A 26,803-nucleotide genomic window follows, 5' to 3' on the forward strand; every position below is an offset into this window, starting at 1 on the left:
AATGTGTTTAAACACTGTATACTCAGAACTTACCAAAGTTCTGTGAACAAAAATCACAGGCATATTAATCAGGTGGGATTCGAACCCACGACCTTTGCAATTCTGGAGCAGTGTCATGCCAACTAGACCACGGGGATTGCCCGATAGCTAGAGGCAGTTCGAATCCTATGTTTTAGCAGCGGGTACTACAAACGATGTAGGTATTGCTACTGCTGCGGAAGAGATTTCGGAATTCAAGAGACTAAGTAGTCCTGGAAAGAACTGTCCTGCTTTTTAGCTACTACCTACATGTAGGCGGAAGTAGCTTTTGCTTTAGTGGATCAAGGGGACTTCTCGTTATTCACTCCACTGTCATGGAGTTAGTTCTTCATTGGTCGCTATGTTTTGATTAGCTTGCTCTAATCCTCACCTGTCAAAACATTTCAGGAAGACTGACGATGACCATGACTAGAATAAGCTACAATCCGGGCCAAAATGCTTGGACCACCCATTTGCAATATGACTATAAACATTCCCTCATTTCCCCCACTCAATGTTGATGGCAGCGAAGATCGCGCAATGAGAAACAACACTGAAAGGGGGACGTGGTGTGGGGGCCCAACGAGTTATGGCCGAGAGTGTAGTTGAAATGTTGCTATACCCCAAAAACTGTAATAACAAAATATTAATTTAGCTGAAATTTAATACAAAAAAAGCAGTGATCTCGGTGAACATTACCTTTTGGACTTAGAGCATTTTTTTTCTCAAGTAAAAATATTTCAGATTTGTGTCTGTGAACTAGTTAATGATTGTTTTCTTTTCATCCAGGCTGCAAAGTTGGATCCTTACTATTCAGACACGTTTCTGTTCCTTGGCCACTTCTACTGGAAAGTTGTCGGTGACAAAAGGTAAAATACTTTGAGGTGCTACAAGCTACATGTAATATCATGACATAGATACCTGGATTAATTTCTTTCAAGATAAGGTTTAGAAAATTGGTATGTATTGTCGAAGACCATGCAGAAGCCACTCTTAATGGCACCTACTACACAAGAAATAGCAAACATGTGAGAGTTTAAGTGGTCATCAGACACACAAGAAAATTGGGAATGTATGTTTTCAAACGATAAATTTTGGACCACTTTAAAGCCATTGGATCCTTTCGGTACAGAAACAAAACAAAAAGTTCACAGATTTACAAATAACTTACAGGGTTTACAGAAGGTAGCGGTGAAAGACTTCCCTTGAAATATTATTCCATGAAATTCTTTACTTTTTGAGAAAACAGTAAAACAATATAAATTCTCGTTAGCGAGAATTGCGGATTTATTTTAAACACATGTCATGACACGGCGAAACGCGCGGATACACGGGTGGGTTTTCCCGTTATTTTCTCCAGACTCCGATGACCGATTGAGCCTAAATTTTCACAGGTTTGTTATTTGATATAGAAGTTGTGATACACGAAGTGTGGGCCTTGGACAATACTGTTTACTGAAAGGGTCCAATGGCTTTAAATGCAGTGGACACTATTGGTAATTACTCAAAATAATTATTAGCATAACACCTTTCTTGGTAACGAGTAATGGGGAGCTACATGTATTGATAGTATAAAACATTGTGAGAAACGGCTCCCTCTGAAGTAATATAGTTTTTGAGAAAGAAGTAATTTTCCACGAATTTGATTTCAAGACCTCAGATTAAGAATTTGAGGTCTCGAAATCAAGCATATGAAAGCACACAATTTCATGTGATAGTTTTTTTTTTTTTTTTTTTTTCATTCATTATTATCTCGCAACTTTGACGACCGATTGAGCTCAAATTTTCACAGGTTTATTATAAGGCAAAAATATTTCTTGGGAAGTTTTCCACCATGACCATCTTCATACCATGTGCGTTTTTTATGTTCAATCTGTGCACATGCTCAGAACAGTAATGTTGTTGTTCCTTTGTTTTATTAGCAAAGGGAGAAAATGCTACCAGAAAGCGTTTGAGTTGAAGCCGAGTAACGAAGAAGCAGGGATGTCTTTAGGAGATGCCTGCGTTGACTTGGGAGATAAGGTAAGCATGACTTCATCTTATCAAATTTGTGATGCGATCAAGTTAAATTAGTTAGTCAGAAATATTCTTATGGCGAAAGAAGCCAAAATAGGCAATTTTCAATAATATTTCTTTTCATAATATTAAGTGCCTGGATATTACATTAACTGGCAACTTTCTTTCTGGTAAATAACATCACAAAGGTGTTAAAGTTAGCATCGAATGAAAATGTGCCAATGTACATGTACATGTTCAATAAACAACTCTACTTAAATCCCTTATTTTGTTGTAATTTTTTTTTCTCTCGATTGGATTTCTTGGTGTTTCTACTTTCACAACTTTTGAGCCAAAGAAGTTATCAGTATGAGATGTTGACATACTCTCTTCAAATGTATCAAAAATGTTGTGAAAAAGTTACCATTTTCCAGAAGAGATTCAACTTGGTCTAGCAGGAAAAAAAACTATTTTTGTATTACATTCTATGGTGTTTGGACATTAAGAACTGACTGTTTCAATGTTATCTGCTTCTCCGTAGGAATCTGCTGTACAGTTATACAGAAATGTGACCCAAACTGCCGCTGCTGGAACTGTCAAGTGGGCGTGGCTGAGGCTGGGATTATACTATCATCATGAAGGCAGTCCCAATGAGGCTATAGACAGGTAAACGTTTGAGAATTAATAATGCCTTGAGAGTGAGACTAAGGGCGCACTACTTTCACCCCCCCCCCAAAAAAAAACAATCATAAGGCAGGTAATTGTTAAGAATAATGGCTTGAGAGTGAGACTAAGGGTGCACTACTAATCACCAAAAAATAGGCATAAGGCTATTGACAGGTAATTGTTGAGAATAATGCCTTGAGTGTAAGACCAAGAGTGCAGTGCTCATCATGAAGACAGTCACAATGAGGCTATAGACAGGTAATTGTTGAGAGTAGCGCCTTCAGATTAAGACTAAAGATGAACTACTTTTACCAAAGAAAACAGTCAAAATGAGGCTATTGTTGAAAATAGTGCCTTGAGAGTGGTCTTAAGGTGCACTACTATGCCCAAAAGACAGTTCTAATGAGGCTGAAGACAGATTATTGTTGAGAATAGCGCCCTGAGAGGAAAAACTAAGGGTGCACTACTATGACTATCAAGACTATCCCAATGAGGTAGACCAAGGCCGGTTTAAAGTCGGTGGCGCAATGGTCTTGACGCGCGATCAAAAAAAGACACAGACACCTACATGTAGAATCTGTAACAGAAGTTCTAATGACAGAACTAGAAAAGGGGAAGATTTTTGAGAAGTTTTGTTGACACAAAATGTTCACCTGTTTCATTTGTTTTTCATAATAACAGCTTCCAGGCAGCACTACGAACTGATCCTAAAGACAGGTGGGTTGATATTGATTATTTATTCAATTAATATTAATTACAATGTACAGGGTATATGTTAATTAAATTAGGAACTTATTTGTAAAAACAAGATTAAACTGATCCCCTGGCTGCTGCTTCCCATGTTGTATCGTTTACTTGGGTGTGTTCCCTGGCTATACATGTATGGCTGTTACATGTTTAACATGTTGAATGGCTTATACTGACTGGTATCCTGAACAAAGATATTGATGATAAGGCACTTTAACATACAATATTTTCTGTAAGTGGGGCTACATGTATGTGTACATGTATGTTTGAATTTTTATGAGACGTAGCAACATCTAATGGTTAACAAGGGGCTGTGGCATATAATATGCAGCCAATCAAACCAGGAACATCGGGGCTAACCCCTTCTCTTTATGATAAGTGCACTGAGTTGTTTTACATGCGTTACACAAAACACGGGACAAACGCCAAATAGGGAGACTGCAACATAGGGCTAGAGAGCTTAGTTGGTAGAGCACCAGTTAATATGGAGGTCACAGGTTGTTTTCTTCGTTATACACAAAGTTGTTTTAAGTCAAATTTGTCAGATTTTTACAGCATGAGAAAATAGAAATACATATTTATTGCTTCTGCACCAAAAGGATATATGGTATAAACGCAAAACATAATGAATGGTCTGACATTTTCACCTTAGCAGAGTCTTTCCCAACGGCTAAAAAGACTCTGCTAGGGTCAAAAGAGTGTCGCGGCTGAGTGGTTAAGAGCATCAAATTCAAGTTCTGGTGCTGATTCACCGGAGTGTGGGTTCGAATCCCGGTCGTGACACTTGGTGTCCTTCAGCAAGATACTTTACTATAACTGCTTCTCTTCACTCAGGGGTGTAAATGGGTACCTGTGAGGGTAGAGGTTGATATTGTGAATGAAAAAGCTTTCGGAGCGCCGCGGCAGCTCGGGGCTGTATACTCCTTAATGGGAGCTGAGAAAGATTAAAAAGGGATGTTCATTGGCCCAATGACCAGGGGACTAATGTAAAGCGCATTGATACGGTTTATTGTGAAATGCGCTATATATAAGAACTCGTTATTATATTATTAAAACAATCAGCCCATTAGCTATTTTTTTGCTTTTGGTTTTACAGTACAACGTTCTTTTTTTATATCCTGACGAACTCACTAACAAGATGTGTTTTGTATGTGCAGGCATTGTTGGGAATGTCTTGGGGATGCGTATATGATTAGAGGGAGCTATACAGCAGCACTCAAAGCATTTACAAGAGGAGTAGAGGTAGGAACTTCTTCAACTTCATCTGGAAAGAAGAATTATAAGGCTGTTTACAACATTATACATTATATTACAGTCTTTTTCATCATCTGCGCCACACATGTGGAACTCTCTACCACTTAGTCTTAGGCCACAACATTCAAATCTCTTCTTAAAACTTATCTTATGTCACAGGGTTTGATATGAAAGTCTTTTTTGTATGCCCTCTGCTTAAAAACCCAGGAAAGTGGATAGTTGCGCATTACAGTACAAGTCTTTAGTATTGTTATTCCTCTTCATCAGGCATACTGGACCATTCCTCTAACTTTCTCAACTCCCTGGGGAGCATATATGCAGGTCTAACTTATAATTTGTTCTTGTTCTTGAACACAGCTTGATCCATCTGCAACATACTGTTTGTATCAGTAAGTACACATTTCTAAATAAGCTGAAGATGTTTGTGAGTTAATTTATTAACCCTCCTACTAATCGTCCATTCACAATGACTATTGTAATTGTAATCTCACCAATCACTTGATTCTAAATTTGTTCTAAAAATGATTTCGCATGATTGATTGTGACTCTGACTTTTGATTTTGGGGTGGCATTGGTGGCTAGTGCGTATAGCACTTGCCTATCACCACTGTGGCTCTGGTCCGATTCCTGGCTTAGGCCATTTGTGAGTAGGGTTCTCTCCTGTGCCATGAGGGTTTCTCTCTGGAACCTCCAATTTCCACCCTCCGGAAAAATCAAACAAATGCAATCTCTGGCTGTGCCCCGTGGTCATATTTGGGTTGATATGGTCGGCTGCATGGTGCCCTTGCATGCCTGTTGCTCAAAATTGTTCTTGACAGGTCCTCAACAATTCAGCTTCCGAGTTGCAAGTGAGGCAGCTCAGCTCCCTTCTGAAAAAAAAAAGAAAAAAAAAAGTTATTTAAGTTATAATTTTGAAGCAACTATTTCTTCCCCACTTTCAGTTTGCCTTATGTATTCGGATGATTTTTTGAAGTGAATGAAGAAAACTTTCTTAGGAATCAGAATGAATTTGCAAATCCAATAGTGCATTCTGTTTCCTTTTTTCTTTGTTCAATTAGGATAGCGGCTATAAAGCAAATGCTTGAAGTATACTCCGAAGCTGTGGTGGAGTACCAACTCATCTTAGACAGTGACCCAGACTATATCCCCGCATTAAAAGGTAAAAACCAAAAAAAAAGTTACCTACCAAAATACATTATCATTTGTACCATTTGTGAGTGATTCACTACCTATTTTTTGTGCTATAAAACATTAATGATTCAGTTGTTATAAAAACTTATTAAAGGCATTGGACACTATTGGTAATACTCAAAATAAATTTAGCATAAAATTAGCATAACAATTTAATTGGTAACATGCTATAGAGAGCTGTTAAACGGCTACCCCTGAAGTAACACAGTTTTTGAGAAAGAGGTAATTTCTCATTTAAATATTGTAAGACTTCGGGCCTGAAGCCTTTTTAGGCATCTGAAATCACACAAATTTGTGCAACAAGGGTGTTTTTTCTGTCATTATTTTCTTGCAACTTCGGTGGCCAATGCTCCCTTTAAATTAACTGTATATTCAGGTCAGGGGGAGACGTACGTCCGTCTTGCTAAATCCTCGCTCCAGCAGTACTTCAATGGAAGAGCAGTGGACTATGTCAAGCTAGCCATTCAGGTCTTGGCGAGGTGAGCAATCTATTCTGGCATGACAGCTCACTCTTTCTGAGCCATTGAAAAACTTCAGCCTGTGGTTTGTTGCCTGTTGCAAAAATTGATGCTAATAACTGTTGTCAATTGTTGTTTCTTCAGAAAAAGTAATAATAATAATAATACCAAAGTCTTATAAAGTGCACGTATCTACCAAACAAGGTACTCAAACTTTCAGAAAGATAGGTTATTGTAGAGATGAATTCTGAGACCCAATTTTACACAACACATCCAACGGCTTTATGTCCCATCCGAAGGACGAAGCAATGATTAAGTGTCTCACTTAAAGACACTGGGGGATTCAAACTCACACTCTGCTGATCAGAAACACCAGAGTTTGAATTCGTTGGTCTTAACTGTTCGGCAACGACACTTCCACAATAATATTCAATTGTTCTATTGTTATTATGACTACTATACTACAATTATCTGTATATGTTATGCGGACAATAAAGAATTATAATCTAATCTAATCTAATCTAATCTAATATTCCTGCTTTTTATGTTAAAGTTGATGATGTACATGTGTTTCTTTTGATAGGGCGTCGTCATTGAGGCCTGATCTGAGCTGTGTGTGGAAGCTGTTAGGTGATGCCTGCACATTACTACATCCTCTCAGCGACTCACTCATCAGGTTAGGTTTATCAGACGTGTGATGTTTTTTTCCGATTTTAGGAAATTTTCTCAGAATCCTCTTGAGCCTTCTCTCTAGAAAGAAGGACTCAATTTGAAAATTTGGAATCAATGGGGAACTTTTGGGACGCTTGGTGGCAGCAAACTTACCAGGTAAAATCCATTAATTGCTCACGGTAATGTGCGCATGCTCAGAACAATATAACCAATGGAAACTTACCTGGTAAGTCTGCTGCCACAAAGCGCAAAGCGTCCCAAAGTCTCTCATTGGTCATCGAATTTGCAAGAGAGTCATGAAAGACAAAACACCCTTGTTGCACAAGTTTGTTTGCTTTCCGATTAGATGCCTTAAAAAGACTTTAGGTCTCAATTTTATATTTGAGTGAGAAATAACCTCTTTCTCAAAAACTAAGTTACTTCAGAGGGTACTGCTTCTCAAAATGTTTTATACTATCATTAGCTCTCCATTGCTCGTTACCAAGAAAGTTTTTATGCTAACAATTATTTTGAGTAAGTACCAATAGTGTCCAATGCTTTTAACTAAAGGCAGATTGCTTTTCTGTTACAGTGTGACAGTGCCCAGTAACCTGATAGTAGACCAGTCACTACGCGGGAAGAAGGCACAGAGTAAGAAGCAATTGCTTGCCATTGGAGCACGGTGAGTAAAATAAAACTTTTGCCGACAGCTGTAGTAATTAGTTTGAACTTTGATTGCTTGTTATAGACTGTGCGTATAGTCTCGCTCGTATCGAAAAAACGAGAAAACCAACTCGAATGAAGACTTTATTTTCTATGAGAAATAATGGTTTAAATTTGATTTATTTCTTGAAAAGTCCAGTTCCAGTCTTGCCACTTGTATCCTTTAGCAAGATACTTAAATACCATAATTGCTTTGGCCTCCGGATGTGACATTAAACCGTAGATCCTGCGTACTAGGATTGGTATTGCAAGTTTTAAAAAAAAAAACAGAAATCTTTTCTTCGTAGAGTAGGGATTAACCCTGGTTTTTCTGGTTCACATAGCAAGCACCCTTGTTTACAGGTTGCCTCAGGCTTGCGTGCCGAAGTGAATTAAGTTCACTTAAGAGGCAACTTGGGTTTCATTACCATAAATATAAAATAGTAAAGTTGAAAGACTTTTCCCATGTAATGCAGGTGTTATGGGAGAGCACTACGCCTTCAGAGTGGTTGTTCCAGTCTATGGCATGATCTAGGTATGAATTACTACCATCAGTCTCGCAATGATGATGCAACGAGCGTCGTTCAGCTTGCTGACAAGGCTCTGCAGGTAAGGATCCACACTAGACATAGTAACATCTGAAATAATAATATGGGCAGTCAGGTTGCTACAGTGGCACATGTACCCTGTGTCTTTCGTCCCCATCCACCTCTAGGACCGTGTTTCAAATCACTCTTGGGGGTGGGGGCACTATTTCTACTCGGATTGTTTTTTTTTCATGTAATGTTATTGTTAAAACAAACCTGTGTTTGTTTGTTCACCCATTGATAAGAATAAGCACTCAAGTAGCATCTAATTAGGGTCTATAAGGCCAGTGTTTCTCAACAATAGAATGTTTAAGACATCTCACCACATTAATATCATGTCTGATGTCTTCACTTTAAATACTGTTTCAACATTTCCGAGAAGTGCCTGAAACCGATGTGCTTTGGTATGGGGCGCCACTTACTGTGAAAGTCATGAAAACAGCAGTGAGATGAAAAACAAATACCTTTTTTTAAATTGAATTTTTGTATACTATTGTTTTCCTCTTTTTGTTTTACTTAAAATGATTTTTTTTTTTTAAGGATATCAGTACATTTGGGGTTTCAAAAACCAACAATGCATTATAAAATCCCTCTTTGCAGATTGTTCATTATTCTTTTTGTTCTCTTTGTTTTCTTCTTTCGTTTTTATCATCAACATCTATAGTGTCTGAAGAAAGCCATAGTTGTGGACAGCTCTAACCACAGTCACTGGACAGCTCTGGGTGTTATTGCATCAGGCAAAGGTGAGCAAGTCAAAGCCAACAGTGGTCAACTTTGTGTACATTGTGAATCCTGTTAGACGGGATGGAATGTCAGGCTGAGTGGTCTAAGTGCACCAGATGCAAGGTCGGGTTTTGTCAGAGCTTGGTTTTGGGTCTCAGTCGTGGCACTTCTGTCCTTGAGCAAAGCTTGACCGCAAATGGCTTCATCCTTACAATTGGATGTTCAGCCGTAGAATCCATTTGTCATGTAATGCTTGACCATTCATTTATGTATGATTGTCACATATCAGTACGATCAACCTGATCTTCACCATATGGCCAGACATTGCTAATTTTTTTTGCCTGAAATTTTCAGGCAAAAATATCAGAAAAATAATTAAGAAACAGAAATACGTGGTTTTTGTACATGGTCAATCTGTCCAATGCCTGTTCTTTGACCCTCTTGTTTGAGCTGAAATACATGTAGGTCAAATCCTGTAGCTGTTCTTGGCCACTATTGGCATTTTAGTAAAGCTGCTTGCGGCCGCTGTGCATCTCTATGGTTTAAAGAACCCAGTATACTGCAGTACACTTATTGTTAAGAGAAGGGGTTTGCACTGGTGTTTTCTGGCATGGTTGGCTGTAGATTGCATCGCATCGACACTTTACCCTTTACTTGTAAACCCTCTACAACATAATACATGTATGCCCCAGTATTCAAACATAGTTCTGCAAACCTTTCATTCAAAAAAAGGGAAATTGATCACTTACAACTTTGCAGAAAAATCAAGTAGTGCTGAACTTTTCTGGTGTTTTATTTCAGGTGTGGATGATCCTGCACTCGCACAACACGCATTCATCAAATCTATTCAAGTTGAACCCAATGTAAGAAGTCACTGGCATGCTCACTTCAAACTTGTAATTTATTTGTAAACAGAATAAAATATACTTTCCATGTTATGAAGTGAAAAAGAAATTGGCTCCCTCCTTGAGAGAATTTATTGTTAGTGAAGTTTCAGTTTTTTATAGTGCTATAGTTATAATTTAAAAAAAAGCTAGAGTGGGATGCTAGGAAAATAAGCGCTTCTGCATCCCATGTCCAATTAGGCCGAAGGCTACGTTGGACTTGGGACAAGTTTATCTTTTTTTGTAAGATTTATCTTAAGAGTTGACATGAAGTTACATCAACACGATAGATGGATTACACATGACATCATTGCAATCCATCTATACACCAGGTGTGCCATGTCATGGATCGACCAATCAGACTCAAGGATTTAAGCTTGCTTTTTCATGTCTAGAATGTTGTGGCGTGGACCAATCTTGGAGCACTTTACCTCGTCCAAGGCAACCAAGAACTAGCCCACCAAGCCTTCAAGATAGCCCAGTCTTTGGAGCCTAGCTATGTACAATGTTGGATTGGGCAGGCTCTTGTTGCTGAGACTATTGTACGTGAAGAGGCTATGGACTTATTCCGCCATACAACTGAACTGGCCACCCATGTAAGTAATTGTAGTAATTATCAACACTAGAGGGCACTTTTCTCTGAGCCTTGGTTGTTAAGTCAAGTTTTATGGTTAGTGTTGGGGGCCGTTCATAATTGTCGATGTTTTAAAATTTCGATTTCTTTTCCAAAGATTTTTGACCCACCCACCCACCCCCAATTTCGATTATAAAAACATTGATTTGTTTATGCAGTATTATAAAACTACACGTTGTTTGCATGTACTTTTACATGTGTGCCCGGTGCGGGGCCAGCAAACTTTTGACCAAACAATTTCCCAATGGCGTAGCTAGCTGTACAGCGGGCAAGTCTTTCAGGAAACCTTTCCATTGCTGCTGAGCAGTTGAAAAGGCCGTTTCTTTTGGATTTCGTCCTCCCAATGGTATTTCACTGTGGGGCCGGCCACACGCATGTTTTTTTTTAGTCGCGCATTTTTTACATTATTTTGTACATGTATGTACATGTACATGTACGTACATTCTGCCTCGCTTCAACATCGGACGCTGGTACGCAGGCAAGTCAAACTTCGCTTTTTTATTCTTATTTATTAATTTTGTTTATGAAAAGTGAATTTCGATTTTCAATTATTTACCTCAACCCACCCACCCTCTAATTTGAAAAAAAAAACATCGACAATTATGAATGGCCCCTTGTGTTTCATTTTGTTATGTACAGTAGGGTTACCGATTCCTCTTTTATCTTCAAGGATAAGGACAGGTATTAGTTTATGCATACACATGTACGCCAGATTTAAGTGCGAATCTCCAGAACCATAATGCAGGCAATGAGAAATGACAAGAGGTCAAAGGTGAATATGTACGTGGGCTCAACGGCAGATCTCTGGTGTAAATCACGAGCCACGAAGTGTGACATCATATAATCAGAGTAGCAAACAACAAACATTCATGATTCATGTTCTCCCTTGTGTCATTTTGTAGAGCGAGGGCGCTGTTGGCTATGCTCATTGGGTATGCGAGACACTACTGGACTCATCTCTGGATATGACATCACAGCTGTATCGTTATAACATCGTTCAGATGAACGCTGTCTCCCTGGCAACTGTAGGTCTTGATAAAGTCACAGGTGAGCAAAAAAAGTATGAAAAAGCAGTCTTAAGAGGCGAGTGTATTATGCACTAGCCACCCATGGTTCTTATCAAAAAGATTTCAGATATTACTCAGAAATTGATGAGTGTTTAGATTAAATAATGCTGTGTCCAATTCAAACTACATGTACCTGCTAACCTGTAAAATAAACTTTCCTTAAAGGCACTGGACATGTTTGGTTATAAGCCATTTGCGTGTTAGATTTTAATTTTTTCTGGTACGATGACGTGCTTGATCACAAGTTACCACTCAAATTTGAATTCACCAGACTATAGAGACAGTTGCTTTGTCACATGATTCGGGGCAAGCTTTTGCGTAGTCACGTAAGAGGCGGTAAACACTAGGCCTGGGCGAATAATTCGAATATCTGGTTAATGGCGAATAGGTTTTCCTATCCGTAACCGCGAATGCCTTTTTTTTCTTAACCGGATATCCGCATAGGGCGCGAATAGCTATTTATAAACCGGATAGTTCTGTAATTACAACCAAGTAACGGGATATTCTTTAATATCCGAATATCCGCGGACGTCGGGCGACAACTGATAGGAAGGTTTTGTCTGAATCCTTATGAAACTTCTATTAAGACAGCATAAAACAGCATAAATTAAGTATTTAACTATGCTCACCTTCTTGAAGAGTTAAAACAATGACATTTCTGACGTAATTTGTTCAAAGATTACGAAAGTTTTCCTTCACGTAGAGTCAATCACGATCAAAAGAAACAGCAAAATCTATCTTTAAATTAGATCCGGTTATTTTTATGAATGAACCGAGTGACACTTTGATATTTTTTTAAATAGCGCCCTTAATTTAGCGGCGAAAAAAACTATTCGAATATCCGGTTAATTTTGAATAGTTGGCCAGCGGTATCCGAATACCAAAATTTCACTATTCGCCCAGCACTAGTGAACACCCATACCATTTTTTTAAATAAAGGTGTATGACACAATGGTACCAGGATTTGCTCATCTGGAGGTTGCTATACAAAAGCGTGCCCCAAATTATGTGACACACATGTACATGTAGCAACTATCTCTATAGTCTGGTGAGTTCAATCTTAAGTGGTAACCTGTGATCAAGCACATCATTGTACCAGACAATATTCAAATCTAACACCCAAATGGCTTATTGTCAAATACCAGTATTCTCACTTGCTGAACCCAACATATGCATAAAATAACAAATTTGTGAAAAACTTGGCTCAATTGGTCATCGAATTTGCAAGAGAATAACGACAGAAAAAAACACCCTTGACCCTTGTTGCATTACTTTGTGTGCTTTCAGATGCATAATAAAAGGCTTCTGCTGAAGTCTTTTATTATTGAGAAAAACTACATTACTTCAGAGGAAGCCGTTTCTCACAATGTTTTGTACTATCAACAGCTCTTTATTGCTAGTTACAATTATTTTGAGTAATAACCTTTAAAGACAATGGACACTATTGGTAAATGTCAAAGACCAGTCTTCTCACTTGGTGTATCTCAACATATTATGCATAAAATAACAAACCTGTGAAAATTTGAGCTCAATTGGTCATCGAAGTTGCGAGGTAATAATGCAAGAAAAAAAACCTTGTCACACGAAGTTGTGTGCGTTTAGATGGTTGATTTCGAGACCTCAAATTCTAAATCTGAGGTCTCGAAATCAAATTCGTGGAAAATTACTTCTTTCTAGAAAACTATGTCACTTCAGAGGGAGCCGTTTGTCACAATGTTTTATACTATCAACCTCTCCCCATAACTCGTTACCAAGTGAGGTTTTATGCTGATAACTATTTTGAGTAATTACCAATAGTGTCCACTGCCTTTAAGCTAAGTCATGAAATTTATTCCTGATATGGGCCTTACTGGAGTTTTTTGTTTCCTCCAGATCGGATTCAAACTGATGCTTGTGCACATACCATGCATGGATTACTTCTGGAGAGGCAAGGTCTGCACAAAAGTGCCTGCAAAGCATTTGCAAGGTACTGTTTCATAGACTCATGAGTTTTCTTTAAACATGCCACTCGATAATCTGGTGCAGTCAACTAAGAAGGAACCATAGCGATCAGAAACAGCTTGTATCAAAATGCCCATAGCGGCCACAAATGGCTACAACATTTTAATACCTACTGTACCTTTAAGGTTAAAGTATCTAAGTTTCTAAAACAAACAACTTTTCTTTTTTAATTTGATTTATTGAATGTCATTTCAATGTATCTCTGCCTGTGACAACCTTATTGAATGTTTGATAACACCATAAGTAATTCTTGTTTAAAATTCATTTTGATTTTTACATATATAAACAGGGCATTGGAGCTGGTAAATAACAACCGTAACCAGGATGTCATGAGTATAGCATTGGCAAATTATGCAAGAAGTCTATGGTAAGTCAACCAGGCATGATATTCTTCCTACTTGAGTCTGTTTTCCGATTTTGTTTTCTTGGGAAATTCAGAAAAATTGTGATTAAATAGTCTGAAAAGTCTTTTAAAGTCCACACCACGTGTATATGTAGCTCAGCTCTTGTACTCGATAAAATATTCCACATTTTTTTCCAAGAACCAAGTATCATGCCCGTAAAGGAGATAATAAAAGCTCTTTTCCTTGTTAATTGTAAAATTTGAAATTCGGTTTCTGAAATCCTTAAATTTAATACATTTTATAGAGTGCAGCGTATTGTTAATCTTGTTGACTAAGAGTTGGATTGGGATCACTATTGCAACCTTTTTCTCATCTTAAAGCCATTGGACCCTTTCGGTAAACAGTATTGTCCAAGGCCCACACTTCGTGTATCACAACTTATATATAAAATAACAAACCTGTGAAAATTTGGGCTTAATCGGTCATCGGAGTCGGGAGAAAATAACAGGAAAACCCACCCTTGTATCCGCACGTTTCGCCGTTTCATGACATGTGTTTAAAACAAATCCGTAATTCTCGTTAACGAGAATTGATATTGTTTTACTGTTTTCTCAAAAAGTAAAGCATTTCATGGAATAATATTTCAAGAGAAGTATTTCACCAGTACCTTCTGTAAACCCTGTAAGTTATTTGTAAATCTGTGATTTTTTTTTTTTTTTTCTGTACCGAAAGGGTCCAATGGCTTTAAGTCTGTAGCCAGCCTCTATGTCTTTTCTACTGGATCTAATTTGTCTTATGTGTATAAAGCCTTCTTTGATACTCTTAAAGAATTGAAAGATATTTTTCAGATTCATAAAGTCAACATTTTGTCACAAAGATAAAACACAATGAGGCAGTCTATTATTGTTCAATTAAAAAACACAATGCCACCGGGTTTGTCTGGCTTTGATCTTTACTGGCCCGAAGCTAAAGTCACTGGCTTTGTGCCTGCGGTCCAGTGTTAATTTCAAGCCCTGTTATTTTCATATGCTGTTTGTGTTGTTTTTTCTCCTTGATTTTGTCTGTGTCCTTTCTGCCTCTCTCTCTCTATTTATGTATTTCCACTTCATTGTATGTTTGTTGTGTTGTCATTATATTAGCCTTTGAGAAAGACTCTGCTAGAGTCGACACGTCAAGTCATTAACTATTTTTGCATTTATACCACATGTCCTTTTGGTTGTTGAGTATAGTTTGCAACAGCTAATTCTATTTTCTTGTATTTTTTCTCCAGCTCCGTTGGTCAGTACGAGGAAGCAGTGAAGCATTTTCAGTCAGTGACACCTCTGATTAGACTGGAGGACATCTGCTGCTTAGCACTGTCTCTCTACAAGACGGGCAACCTACAGGCCAGCTTTCAGGGTAAATACTACTAACATCTTGGATTAATTACGCTCTCTGTTATCTTCAATCTTATTTGGCCCTCGTTCAATGCTAGCTCTCGGTGTGCGGTCTGCGCTCCAGCTGGGGTTAACAATAATAAGTGGTGGAACGGGAGAGGGTATGTTTATTGTCATCTGGCCCAAGCATTTTGACATCATGGCAATTTCATGAAGCCAATTTCATAAAACAGTTATTTCTGGTTGTGGAGAGCCTGTTACCAGAGTTGTTACCAGCCAAACTTCCATGTCACATGCACCATTATTGACGGGTATCTTGGTCATTTGTGCTTAGCAGAAAACTATTAAGCAATATTTTCTGCTTAAGCAGCTGTATGAAATTGGCCCAGGTTTCAACCCTTTTTGTCAGCAATTTTTCTCACCTCTGCACTCTATTTCATTGGAAGTGATTCTTGATTGATCTTTGACCTGAATGTGTTATTTCTATGTGACGCAGCTTATGAGCAAGCTCTGCAATTGGCTACTGATGGTTTAATTCGGTCTCAACTGTTGACGTGTCTCGGTATGGTGGCATTCCAGTGTGGGGACCAGGACCGAACCAAAACGTTACTCTTCCAAAGGTAAATCAACACCCATTGTCTACATCAAAACGTTTCCAACATATTTATGTTTCAGAGATTTTCTATTAAGGGTGTATGTTTTGTGGCGTTTAACGGCCGAGCAGTCTAGGTCAGCGAACCCAAGCTCTGGTGTTGTCAGCAGCAGAGTGTGGGTTCAAATCCTGGTCATGGCACTTGTGCTCTTGGGCAGCCTAATTAACCATAACTGCTCAGTAAAAAGGTAGTGCATTCTGCTCTACCAGCCAGGCTCTATTTCTAGTGGATGATACCCATGTCTACATCCTTACGGGCTGTGAAGGGGATAATCCTGTTTCAGCCCCAGGAGAATAGGTGGCAACTTGCCCCTGGTTCCCAAACCAGCTGATTGCATAATCGGTTAAGTGTAGCCCCCCAAGTTGGCGTGGCCGTCAGTGATCTTGTGATGTAAGGCGATCTCTCATAAAACAAATTTTTTTACAAAAGAACAAAAACAGGGGCTCCAAGTTCAAATTGAATTTTGTATTGCACTCGTTTTCCCAACAGATTGAGTCCACATGGGAAAAATTACAAGTCTATATTGGCAGTAGACCGATCCAGTAGGCTCCGCCCACGATGCACGTGTGAGCAAGAACACGTGGGGCTCTCCAATGCCTTTCTGCACAACTCTGCCGCGCGCGCCAAGATACGCGCACGCATGTCGGACCTTTGTGTCGGACCTTCATTGCGTTGTGATTGGTCAATACGCAATGGGGCGGAGCTTAATGGATCGGTCGATTGGTGTTAAAGTTCAAGCAAAATGAAATTCATTCAATCTGACCTGTTTCTCGTGATTCTTCTATGGCACAGTTCTCAGGAGTCTGAGCCGTCTCCAGAAGGTCTCTTAGCTCTCTTAGCGCTGGGTGTGCACCTTAGCGACTTCACATTAGCAGAGGCAGCTGTGACGGAACTCAAGAAGTTCAAGGACAAACAAGGCTTCATTGCTGATGTGTCTTTTGCAGGGACTGTGATTCATGCTCTTAAGGTATCTACAACTGGCTTATAATCCATATCCATTGACTAGGGTGGGATTTGAACCGATGACCTCCAGATTAGCGTACTGGTACCGTAATTTCCTGCGCATAAGATGCGTCTTACCTGACTTTCAAAGATTTAAAAAATCATGGCGTTGCATCTACCGATGCGCCTTATCAGATACCAATTGACACTGTGGACACTGTCTGGCTATGATTTCTCTACAAAAATGGTAAGGTGGCTCACTTGGATGTGATATTGGTAGGGATCCAATATCACATCCTACCATTTTTGTGGAAAAATCACTTTCAGGCTGTTCACAGTGTGAGTTCATTTTGATGATCACTGTGTGAAATTTTACATTTACACTGTAAAAATATACCTTTATTTCGTCCAGGGTAATTGTACATGTACCCTGTTCGTGTTCTGTAGTTTACACAAGCAAAAAACGTACCGACCGTACCTAAAAACAAAGTTACTGGCCATGCTGTTGCCTGCAATAATAATAACAATTTCGGGCGCAATCGTTAAAGACAGACCTTTTAACAATTCATGCAAGCTGCCAGCTTTTGGCAGCGCAAACTTTAATTCAAATTATAAAATTGGCTTGCAGAATTTTTTAAAAGGCCATCTTGAAAGATTGCGCCCAACAATAATACCGGCTAATATAACGGCCAATGACAGGTTACTAGTCTCAATTGTATAAGTCGTTTTGTATGTTATCTTGTAATAACCTGTTATTAATGTATTTTATCATGTTTGGTTCATCTACATGTACAGGGCCAATATCACCTAGCGTACAGACAGGTTGCAAAGGCAATAAGAAGGTATGTTTAAACATAGAATCTTTGTTCTGTGTGTCATGGCGAATTTGTCCATCCTAAAATCTAGGGTATGTAAAAAGCTGCATGAAAGTAAATTCTGATTTGATCCTTGTCACCTTTTTTCTCCATCAGACATCCTGGACTGCCTGAACTCTGGAGACTGATGGCTGAGATTATTCTTCAACTTATACCAGAGAAAGCTCAGGTTGGTTACCCTATGTCCCCCCCCCCCCAGCCCCAACTTGTCTGAGGTTTTGATGACTTTAATGATTTATATTTGGTTTGCGGTAACACCATGTGTGTATCTTCTTGCCAGGTAGAGTTTGTTCTTCAGAGAACTGTCTTGCTATATATTCTACTACCGCGGAGTCGATTTTTTCGGATTGTTCGAGAGAATTCTTGTTTCTGAAAAGAACTGTCCTGCTTTTTAACTACATGTACTACCTGGGCGGAAGGTGTTTCTGAAAAGAACTGTCCTGCTTTTTAACTACTACCGGAAGGGGCGGAAGGTGTAGAAAATTGGCTGCGACTAATACTTTAGTAACTGCACTACTGCGGAAATTGGTCTCAACACTGAAACCTCTGAACCCCTATAAATAGGCCCACTTCTCTCTTATCACTTCAGTCTCCTGAGGATGACTAGAGCAATTAAGCTTGACAGATATATTTGATACCTGCATGTAACCATGCAATGCCATAAATCATATTAACTTTGATGATGTTTATACATCATCATCATCATCGTCATCATCTTCCTCTACTGTGTAGGGATTAACTGTGAGAGGACCCGGTCTTCACCCGCAATGACCGGGTTGGTGGCTGGCCGCTGTAAATTGGAGACAGACATTTTTTGTGTGTAAAACGTGCGCATGAGCACAGCGTTCCTGTAGCTTGTCACAGTATGCAAAGGGTCTATAGATACATTTTCAGCATGTGCGCGAAGTGCCAGTGAAACTAAGATGAATACACGTGCGATACAGTGCAAAGCGCAAACACTAGTGGTACAAAATGTATGGTGGTTTAGTAGCAATTTATTCGCTAGTTTTCCAGAGCCAGTCCTTTAGCACTTGTTAATACATCCCCACGTGATTGGATTTTGACAAATCAGAGTCTGTAAACTGTTCAAGGTATTTATTAATTTATCATAATATTATTGTGCATAACTACTTTTTGAGCTGTGATGGTTCAAATCTTTGCATTTTGATTGATCCGTTTTGGAGTGCAAAAAGCCTACAACTGCAGATCAAGATGCTCTGTGATAATTTAGGTCGGGAAAAAGAGGAGTTAATATTGAGCAAGAATTGTATTTGATTTGTTTCTTTATTATAGGCAGCCGTTAAATGCAGTCATGCATCCATACAAGACAAAAAGGCTACAAAGGTAAGCACCATTGATTTTGTTTTACATACATTTAGCTTTACAGGTCAGGCCTGTGTAACTTATCCATTTGTAATCATACATACTGTGTTATTGGTGATGATATTGATGATGTCTTCTTCACCAGGGTTCAGTTTCAGTGTATGCCTTGGCTACTCTAGCGATGGGTCTACACAGCAAGTCTACACCCACCAGTCAGAGGTGTGTGAATGCCGCTCAGAAAGCTGTCCATCTCTACCCAGGTCAGACTATGCTTTCTGTTGTTGTTGTTGTTGTTGTTGTTGTTGTTGTTGTACATTATTGATTTGTTTTGTGGGGGTTGGATAAAGATTTTAGAATGGTTTCTTACTGACACCCCCAGAGCTGACAACTCTCCCTGTTTACGCTTTGGTCATTTTTAAAAAACCACAATATAAATGTCTTGTATTATTATTTTGGGGTTGAACAAAGAATTGACTAGAGTGGGATTCCAACCAACGACCTCCGGATCAACGTGTTTTATTATTTGTTCAAACACAGATATCTTTTTCTACGTCCATCAAATAAACTTCTATAGTTCTCTGTACCATTGCTATTTGTGTGAGGAAACTTATTTTCTCTCTTTTGCACAGACTCGCTGGAGAACTGGGCTGCACTGAGTGCCAGCTATCTGTTACATGGAATATGGAACTCAGCGCAGACACATTCTGAGCACGTGGAAAACAACATGGCGTCCAAGCTGGCTACATTTGTGCATTCTTGGGGTGAGAATGTCCTATCCGAACATCCGACACACTAGTGATATGTGCTAGCAAAGTTTCCTCCTTTTACAGTTTCCCTTCTGATTTACTTCAAGGGTTTGGGTACTTTTTGTACAACACAAAACACAAACGTCCACCGATTTACATTAAACTTACCCATTTTGAAGATAATGGTAGTAGAAAGATTCCCTTAAAATATTACTTGCTTAGATGCTGTAGTTTTTGAGAAATGAGTAAAACAATGTTTTGAAAACAACACTTGAAGAAAGCCTTTTAATACACCAGTTGCAAATAGTTATCTATCTGGTATGATTGGGTTTTGCTTATTCGTTTTCTCCTCAGGTAAGGAGAGTGAAAATGCTGCAATTCAGAAATGGTCAGCATTACAGATTGTTGTTAGTCTACTACATGAAGGCAAGATAGAGAGAGCAGATGCACTCACCAGAAAGGTAATCACATTTGGTTCATTTCATTCATTAATTCTGGTTGTGAAGCCAATGACTCTTGGAAAAGTGAATTTGATCAGAGCTTCCTCCTTAGTTTTCACCTTATTTCTCTATTTTACAGATTTTGAAAACGCTTTTTGAAATGAAAATTTCACATGTTACATGTACATGTATAGTTTAATTTTATACATCTACACATAGTATTAAAACAACCGAACGGTTCCAAAAACCAAAGGTATACTTTGCCTTCAAGATAAAGACCTCCTTTTGATTTTGTCCAACAGTTGGAGGTTGTGTATCAGTCAGATGCCATCATGAAGTCAACGTTACAGCTTCTACAAGCAGAGGCAGTCTGCATGCAGCATGACTCACATCAAAGTATTGAGTTCCTGAGGAGAGTCATAACGATGACCTCTCATCAGTCATCTGCAGCGTGGCAGGTACAAATGAGAGAGTTCAGGGCTTGCATTTAACACTATCCGTACACTTATCGTACAATAAGGGAATCAATGTGTGGTGAAGAGGTTTTCAACTAGTGGTTTAATCCCAATGAGGCTTGGTTCTTGATAATTTTACCGAGACGAAGTCGAGGTAAATTATCAAGAACCAGGCCTCGGCGGGTTTAAACCACTAGTTGAAAACCGATTCAACACACTTTGATTTCCATTCATAAATACCTTTTTGGTTAAAAGGCGTTATAAAGTAAGAAACTCTGTAAAACTTATCCGTTTCCGAGTGCGTGAGCTCTGTATGTTTCCACCTCCATGGTATGTTCAGTATGCGTGTGTTGAATGTACATGTACGATGTCCGTACGCGTGTGCTTTCCGGTTCCGTTCATGCGCATGCGCGTATAGTCTTGGTGCATATTCGCTGGTTTTCCTTTCACACACAGGGCGGCCAAATCACCGACAGTGTCTGCATCGCCCGTAACAAGAAACGTCTTGTATCAAGACTAGCGCGGACAATCGGTTATAAACACTGGTCATTATCAACGGTTTAAACACCACCACATGGCGTGCTCTCCACCAATAGGAATAGCGAAACTGTCTGAGTTATTTATGAATATGTATTTAAAACCTGCTATGGGCTACATGTAGTAGACACCAATTTGCCCTGTTAGCTACTAAAACTTATTGGTATTTATACATGTAATAATAATAATAATAATAATAATAATAATAATAATAATAATAATAATAATAATAATAATACAAGGTATTTATAAAGCGCTCTAACTAACAGGGGAAAGTACCACAGCGCTGTACACACAAAATAAACAAAGAGCAAAGAATAAATAAAAGCAAGCAAATCAGTTGAACAGGTGGGTTTTGAGAGATTTCTTGAAGGCTGCTAGTGAGCTAGAGTGGCGGATGCTGTGAGGTATCCACAACAGTGCAAACTGTTCTTTAATTAGAACTCTTTATTGTCAATAAAATGAGAAAGTAGTTTTCAACTAAAAACAAAAATGGGGGGTTGTATAAAACTTAACTTTTATAGAGAATATCTATGTTGAGTTGTTTTGGTTTTCGTTTGATTTCAGTTATTAGCCAAGCTGTATGAGAAAGAAGGCATGGTGGCTGCAGCAGAGTCAGCCTACAAACAAAGTGTAGTACACTCACAGCCTGGGCAGCAGGTGGTTCCGTTTCTCAGATTGGCTCATCTGGCTTTAAGAGCAGCTACGGTAAGGGTCCAGGCTACAGACAGTAGAAAGAATATTTAACACTCACAGCCTGGGCAGCAGGTGGTTCCGTTTCTCAGATTGGCTCATCTAGCATTAAGAGCAGCTAAGGTAAGGGTCCAGGCTACAGACAGTAGAAAGAATATTTAACACTCACAGCCTGGGCAGGAGGTTGTTCCATTTCTCAGATTGGCTCATCTAGCATTAAGAGCAGCTAAGGTAAGGTCCAGGCTACAGACAGTAGACAGAATATTTTAAACTCACAGCCTGGGCAGCAAGTTGTTCCGTTTCTCAGATTGGCTCATCTAGCTTTAAGAGCAGCTGAGGTAAGGGTCCAGGCTACATGTACAGCAATAGACAGAATATTTAACACTCACAGCCTGGGCAGCAGGTTGTTCCGTTTCTCAGATTGGCTCATCTAGCATTAAGAGCAGCTATGGTAAGGGTCCAGGCTACAGACAGTAGAAAGAATATTTAACACTCACAGCCTGGGCAGCAGGTTGTTCCGTTTCTCAGATTGGCTCATCTAGCTTTAAGAGCAACTGAGGTAAGGGTCCAGGCTACAGGCAGTAGACAGAATATTTAACACTCACAGCCTGGGCAGCAGGTTGTTCCATTTCTCAGATTGGTTCATCTAGCATTAAGAGCAGCTGAGGTAAGGGTCCAGGCTACAGCAATAGACAGAATTTTTTACACTCACAGCCTGGGCAGCAGGTTGTTTCGTTTCTCAGATTGGCTCATCTAGCATTAAGAGCAGCTAAGGTAAGGTCCAGGCTACAGACAGTAGAAAGAATATTTAACACTCACAGCCTGGGCAGCAGGTTGTTCCGTTTCTCAGATTGGCTCATCTAGCATTAAGAGCAGCTAAGGTAAGGTCCAGGCTACAGACAGTAGAAAGAATATTTAACACTCACAGCCTGGGCAGCAGGTGGTTCCGTTTCTCAGATTGGCTCATCTGGCTTTAAGAGCAGCTACGGTAAGGGTCCAGGCTACAGACAGTAGAAAGAATATTTAACACTCACAGCCTGGGCAGCAGGTGGTTCCGTTTCTCAGATTGGCTCATCTAGCATTAAGAGCAGCTAAGGTAAGGGTCCAGGCTACAGACAGTAGAAAGAATATTTAACACTCACAGCCTGGGCAGCAGGTGGTTCCGTTTCTCAGATTGGCTCATCTAGCATTAAGAGCAACTGAGGTAAGGGTCCAGGCTACAGGCAGTAGACAGAATATTTAACACTCACAGCCTGGGCAGCAGGTTGTTCCGTTTCTCAGATTGGCTCATCTAGCATTAAGAGCAGCTAAGGTAAGGTCCAGGCTACAGGCAGTAGACAGAATATTTAACACTCACAGCCTGGGCAGCAGGTTGTTCTGTTTCTCAGATTGGCTCATCTAGCTTTTTAAACCAGCCGAGCCCAAACAACAAGCAGCAAATTTGCTTATATTTAACAGCTGTTTTCATTATCAACTAAAGAGGTGACTCTAACCATACTCACAACAGTTTTTATCCCAGTGCAATTAGGTAATTGAATGATTATTAAGGGAATCAATGTGTGGTGAAGAGGTTTTCAACTAGTGGTTTAAGCCCAATGAGGCCTGGTTCTTGATAATTTTACCGAGACGGGTTTAAACCACTAGTTGAAAACCGATTCAACACACTTTGATTCCCATTCATAAATACCTTTTCGGTCAAAAAACATCAACACTTTTTGGTCAAAAAGTAAAATAAATGCAAAATTATAATTTTTCAATGATTTCTTTCAACACAACACCCCTCGAGCTACGAAATGGTGAGGCCCTCGGCCCGAAAGGGTAAACAACTCCTTATAAAGGAATGATGTGCGCGTCGCGCATATTGCGTAATGTGGCACAACTGTCCCGGCCATTGCTCTCGACCAATAGGAATGAAGAAACTGTCTTATAATCACAGGTGCAAGCTCGCGTGTCACGCTCATGTTTCAACACTTTTTACTGGTCATAAATGTACAATAAAACAAACTATTGACTATTGGCTCAAGTTGTTAACGACAATGTATTATTGACATTGTGTTTGCATTCAAGGTAAGCAGTGATGAGCGATGGTTACTTCTTGGACTGGAAGCAACTACTGAAGTCTTGAAGATTATACCACACTGTGCTATAGCTCTGCTACTACAGGGACTTCTACAACATCATAAAGGCAATACAAGGTAAGGCCATACAGTTGGTTGTAAGAACAAACAATTTCCTGTCCTCTACATTTTTAAATATTGTATGAAAGTATTCGGTTGACTCATCTTCGTTTAATCTCTAAGTGAAGATGAATTGAATTGTATATATAATTGTGTTATTGTAGGGGTATCAAGTGTGCCCTCACTGTTCATGATACTTAATAATTTACATATTGTCTTAAAGGCAGTGGACACTATTGGTAATTACTCAAAATAATTATTAGCATAAAACCTTACTTGGTAACGAGTTATGGGGAGAGGTTGATAGTATAAAACATTGTGAGAAACGGCTCCCTCTGAAGTAACGTAGTTTTCTAGAAAGAAGTAATTTTCCACAAATTTTATTTTGAGACCTCAGATTTAGAATTTGAGGTTTCGAAATCAAGCATCTGAAAGCACACAATATCGTGTGACAAGGGTGTTTCTTCTTTCATTATTATCTTGCAATTTCGATGACCAATTGAGCTCAAATGTTCACACAGTTTTTTTTTTTTTTTTCATGTACATGTTGAGATACACCAAGTGAGAAGACTGGTCTTTGACAATTACCAATAGTGTCCATTGTCTTTTTGAATTTAATGTTATACACTGTAGATATTTGTTATTGTGTGCTCCTCAGTGTTGTTGTATCTTTCTAATTTGCATATTTTCTTTCTACACTTGATTTTTGTGTTAACTTTCTCTTTAGATCGTCCGTTTTGTTTTAAATTTTTGATTCGAACCTTCAATTGTAGTTAGTAAGTAAGTTTGCGGTGACACCATGTCAAATCTCTTGGTGAGTAATGGTCGCTCTGAGAAGAGCCGGTTGTACTGCTCAACATTTTGGTCAGTGTGCTCTGACCGTCTTCTGGAGAATGCAGTACAAACTGGCTATCCTCAGAGCCACCACTACTCACAAGGAGATTTTACATGGTGTCAACGCAGAACTTACTTAGCCTTTAGTTTTGCCTTACTTCAGTTGTATTGTATTATATTTGACGCTCACTGAAAACATTTGGTTCAATATTGTATTGTGTATAGCGTTTTTAACATTTGTAGATTTTCATTTGTTTTGACCTATTGCCTGCTTGATTTGAAGTCTTTTTTTTTTTTACTACAATAAACCAACCATAAATCTTGCGGCCACTATGTGCATTTTAGGCACAAGGCACTTGGTGTTTGAGGGGTTAAACTATCTTTTTTATATTTTGGTCTTAATAGGCCTTCCAAGAGATGTTTTCAGCAAGTTCTTGCCATCTCCTCGGATGATAAGATGAATCTCGCTAGATCTGTGGCCAGATTTCACATGATTCAGATCTTATTGGACAAGAAAGATCTCAGTTCAGCTCAGGTGAGATCAAATGTAGGCCTGGAATTGCCACCATTGCCCTAGTCTTGGCCCTTGGTGCTTGGTGCCCTTTAAAAAGGTTTTCCACTGACTTTAAAGGGGCACAGATTTCTGAGGGTTGGCGTCTGTTTATGAATGTTGCAACCAGAGATGCAGTTGGTAATGGCTGTCACCTGGCCAACTAGATGGATTCAACGTTCGTGTGTAAATATTGCGACAGTTTTGCCGCTTTCTCAGCTAATAGACACCGACTGTATTTAGCTGACACTTTCACTATGCAACTTATATCTTTCTTGATAAATTGTCCTATAAATCAGCATTACTTGTTGAGAAAAACCAATCTACAACCCTACCTTTAATAAGAGATATTCTTGTCTGTTTTTACGCAGGTTCTGGTTGACGAAGCTGCTCAAGAAAATGATCTCAACCTTCACCAGCTTCAAGATCTCATGTCTACTGCTCAGTAATAACAAATATACAGTTCTTATATAGCTCTTTATCTGTGTCCGACAGGAATCTTAAAGAGCTTGGTGGGGTGGTTGGGTTGGCATAACGGTTTTTTCCTCAAAATGTTCTCACACAATTGATTTAAAATAATGACAAAGGGGTTGCTTTTTGAAAGCAAGAAATTGGGTTGCTGTTTTCGGACATTCACTACCATTTTTATTTCCACAAAGTGATTATTTAAAAGTACAAAATAAGAAACATACTATGAAGTTACTGAATGGTCAGTTGGAAGTTGTTTATGAAAGAAAGAAAGAAATTCCCAACAAGAACTTTGCGGTTTTCAATGGGGGCGGGGGGGAGACAGGATATTTCTCAACAATACTTTTGGAGTTAAAGTAGAGACAATGGCCACAACCTTTGCTCTGTTGGTCATTTTGAAAACGTACACTTTTGGCAAGTCTAAGTCGTGGCAAGTCTAACTACGTGACGTAAATGTGAAAATGTGGTATTAAACTTCAACAATGACGGCTATTATGCATATAAACTTTCTATAACTTGATATTATCATATTTTCATTTTGTGAAGTAAAGAACACAAAATCTGATTTAAATTTCCATTCCTATAGTAAGCACTGTACATTGACAGCTTAAGAACCTTAGACATGTTAGAGCCAGCATAACTCCATGTTTGTGTCAAACTAAATCTTCCTCCACAAGCAAACTTTCCTCCATGTTTTTGAGATATTACTGAAAATTGGGAGCGAATAATATCCATGCAGGAAGAATAATTCCTAACTTCGGGGCATAAAACTAACATCTTTTTACATAACCACATTACTTTCAAAGTGAATT

The 26,803-nt window shown here is 39.0% G+C and overlaps 1 protein-coding gene across 2 annotated transcripts in view; it reads left to right on the plus strand.

Annotated features, from left to right (window-relative positions):
- Positions 1 to 26,662, plus strand: part of LOC117296164 (tetratricopeptide repeat protein 37-like) — a 49,104-nt gene extending 22,442 nt beyond the window's left edge. For both annotated transcript variants that reach the window (XM_033779049.1, XM_033779048.1), the window contains exons 14-44: positions 808 to 887; positions 1,941 to 2,040; positions 2,555 to 2,679; positions 3,361 to 3,396; positions 4,584 to 4,668; positions 5,038 to 5,069; positions 5,739 to 5,839; positions 6,248 to 6,350; positions 6,913 to 7,005; positions 7,573 to 7,662; positions 8,159 to 8,291; positions 8,934 to 9,012; positions 9,794 to 9,855; positions 10,272 to 10,472; positions 11,413 to 11,557; positions 13,450 to 13,543; positions 13,868 to 13,945; positions 15,193 to 15,320; positions 15,795 to 15,918; positions 16,744 to 16,918; positions 17,689 to 17,735; positions 17,865 to 17,937; positions 19,062 to 19,112; positions 19,237 to 19,351; positions 19,721 to 19,852; positions 20,192 to 20,298; positions 20,580 to 20,735; positions 21,837 to 21,977; positions 24,030 to 24,157; positions 25,379 to 25,508; positions 25,895 to 26,662. In XM_033779049.1, coding sequence (XP_033634940.1) covers positions 808 to 887; positions 1,941 to 2,040; positions 2,555 to 2,679; positions 3,361 to 3,396; positions 4,584 to 4,668; positions 5,038 to 5,069; positions 5,739 to 5,839; positions 6,248 to 6,350; positions 6,913 to 7,005; positions 7,573 to 7,662; positions 8,159 to 8,291; positions 8,934 to 9,012; positions 9,794 to 9,855; positions 10,272 to 10,472; positions 11,413 to 11,557; positions 13,450 to 13,543; positions 13,868 to 13,945; positions 15,193 to 15,320; positions 15,795 to 15,918; positions 16,744 to 16,918; positions 17,689 to 17,735; positions 17,865 to 17,937; positions 19,062 to 19,112; positions 19,237 to 19,351; positions 19,721 to 19,852; positions 20,192 to 20,298; positions 20,580 to 20,735; positions 21,837 to 21,977; positions 24,030 to 24,157; positions 25,379 to 25,508; positions 25,895 to 25,972 — 3,222 coding nt within the window. In that variant the 3' untranslated portion in view covers positions 25,973 to 26,662. The remainder of the gene's footprint in view (positions 1 to 807; positions 888 to 1,940; positions 2,041 to 2,554; positions 2,680 to 3,360; positions 3,397 to 4,583; positions 4,669 to 5,037; positions 5,070 to 5,738; positions 5,840 to 6,247; positions 6,351 to 6,912; positions 7,006 to 7,572; positions 7,663 to 8,158; positions 8,292 to 8,933; positions 9,013 to 9,793; positions 9,856 to 10,271; positions 10,473 to 11,412; positions 11,558 to 13,449; positions 13,544 to 13,867; positions 13,946 to 15,192; positions 15,321 to 15,794; positions 15,919 to 16,743; positions 16,919 to 17,688; positions 17,736 to 17,864; positions 17,938 to 19,061; positions 19,113 to 19,236; positions 19,352 to 19,720; positions 19,853 to 20,191; positions 20,299 to 20,579; positions 20,736 to 21,836; positions 21,978 to 24,029; positions 24,158 to 25,378; positions 25,509 to 25,894) is intronic.
- Positions 26,663 to 26,803: the final 141 nt, after the last annotated feature.

This window comes from Asterias rubens, chromosome 10 (genome assembly GCF_902459465.1).
Source record: "Asterias rubens chromosome 10, eAstRub1.3, whole genome shotgun sequence".
Lineage (NCBI taxonomy): Eukaryota > Metazoa > Echinodermata > Asteroidea > Forcipulatida > Asteriidae > Asterias > Asterias rubens.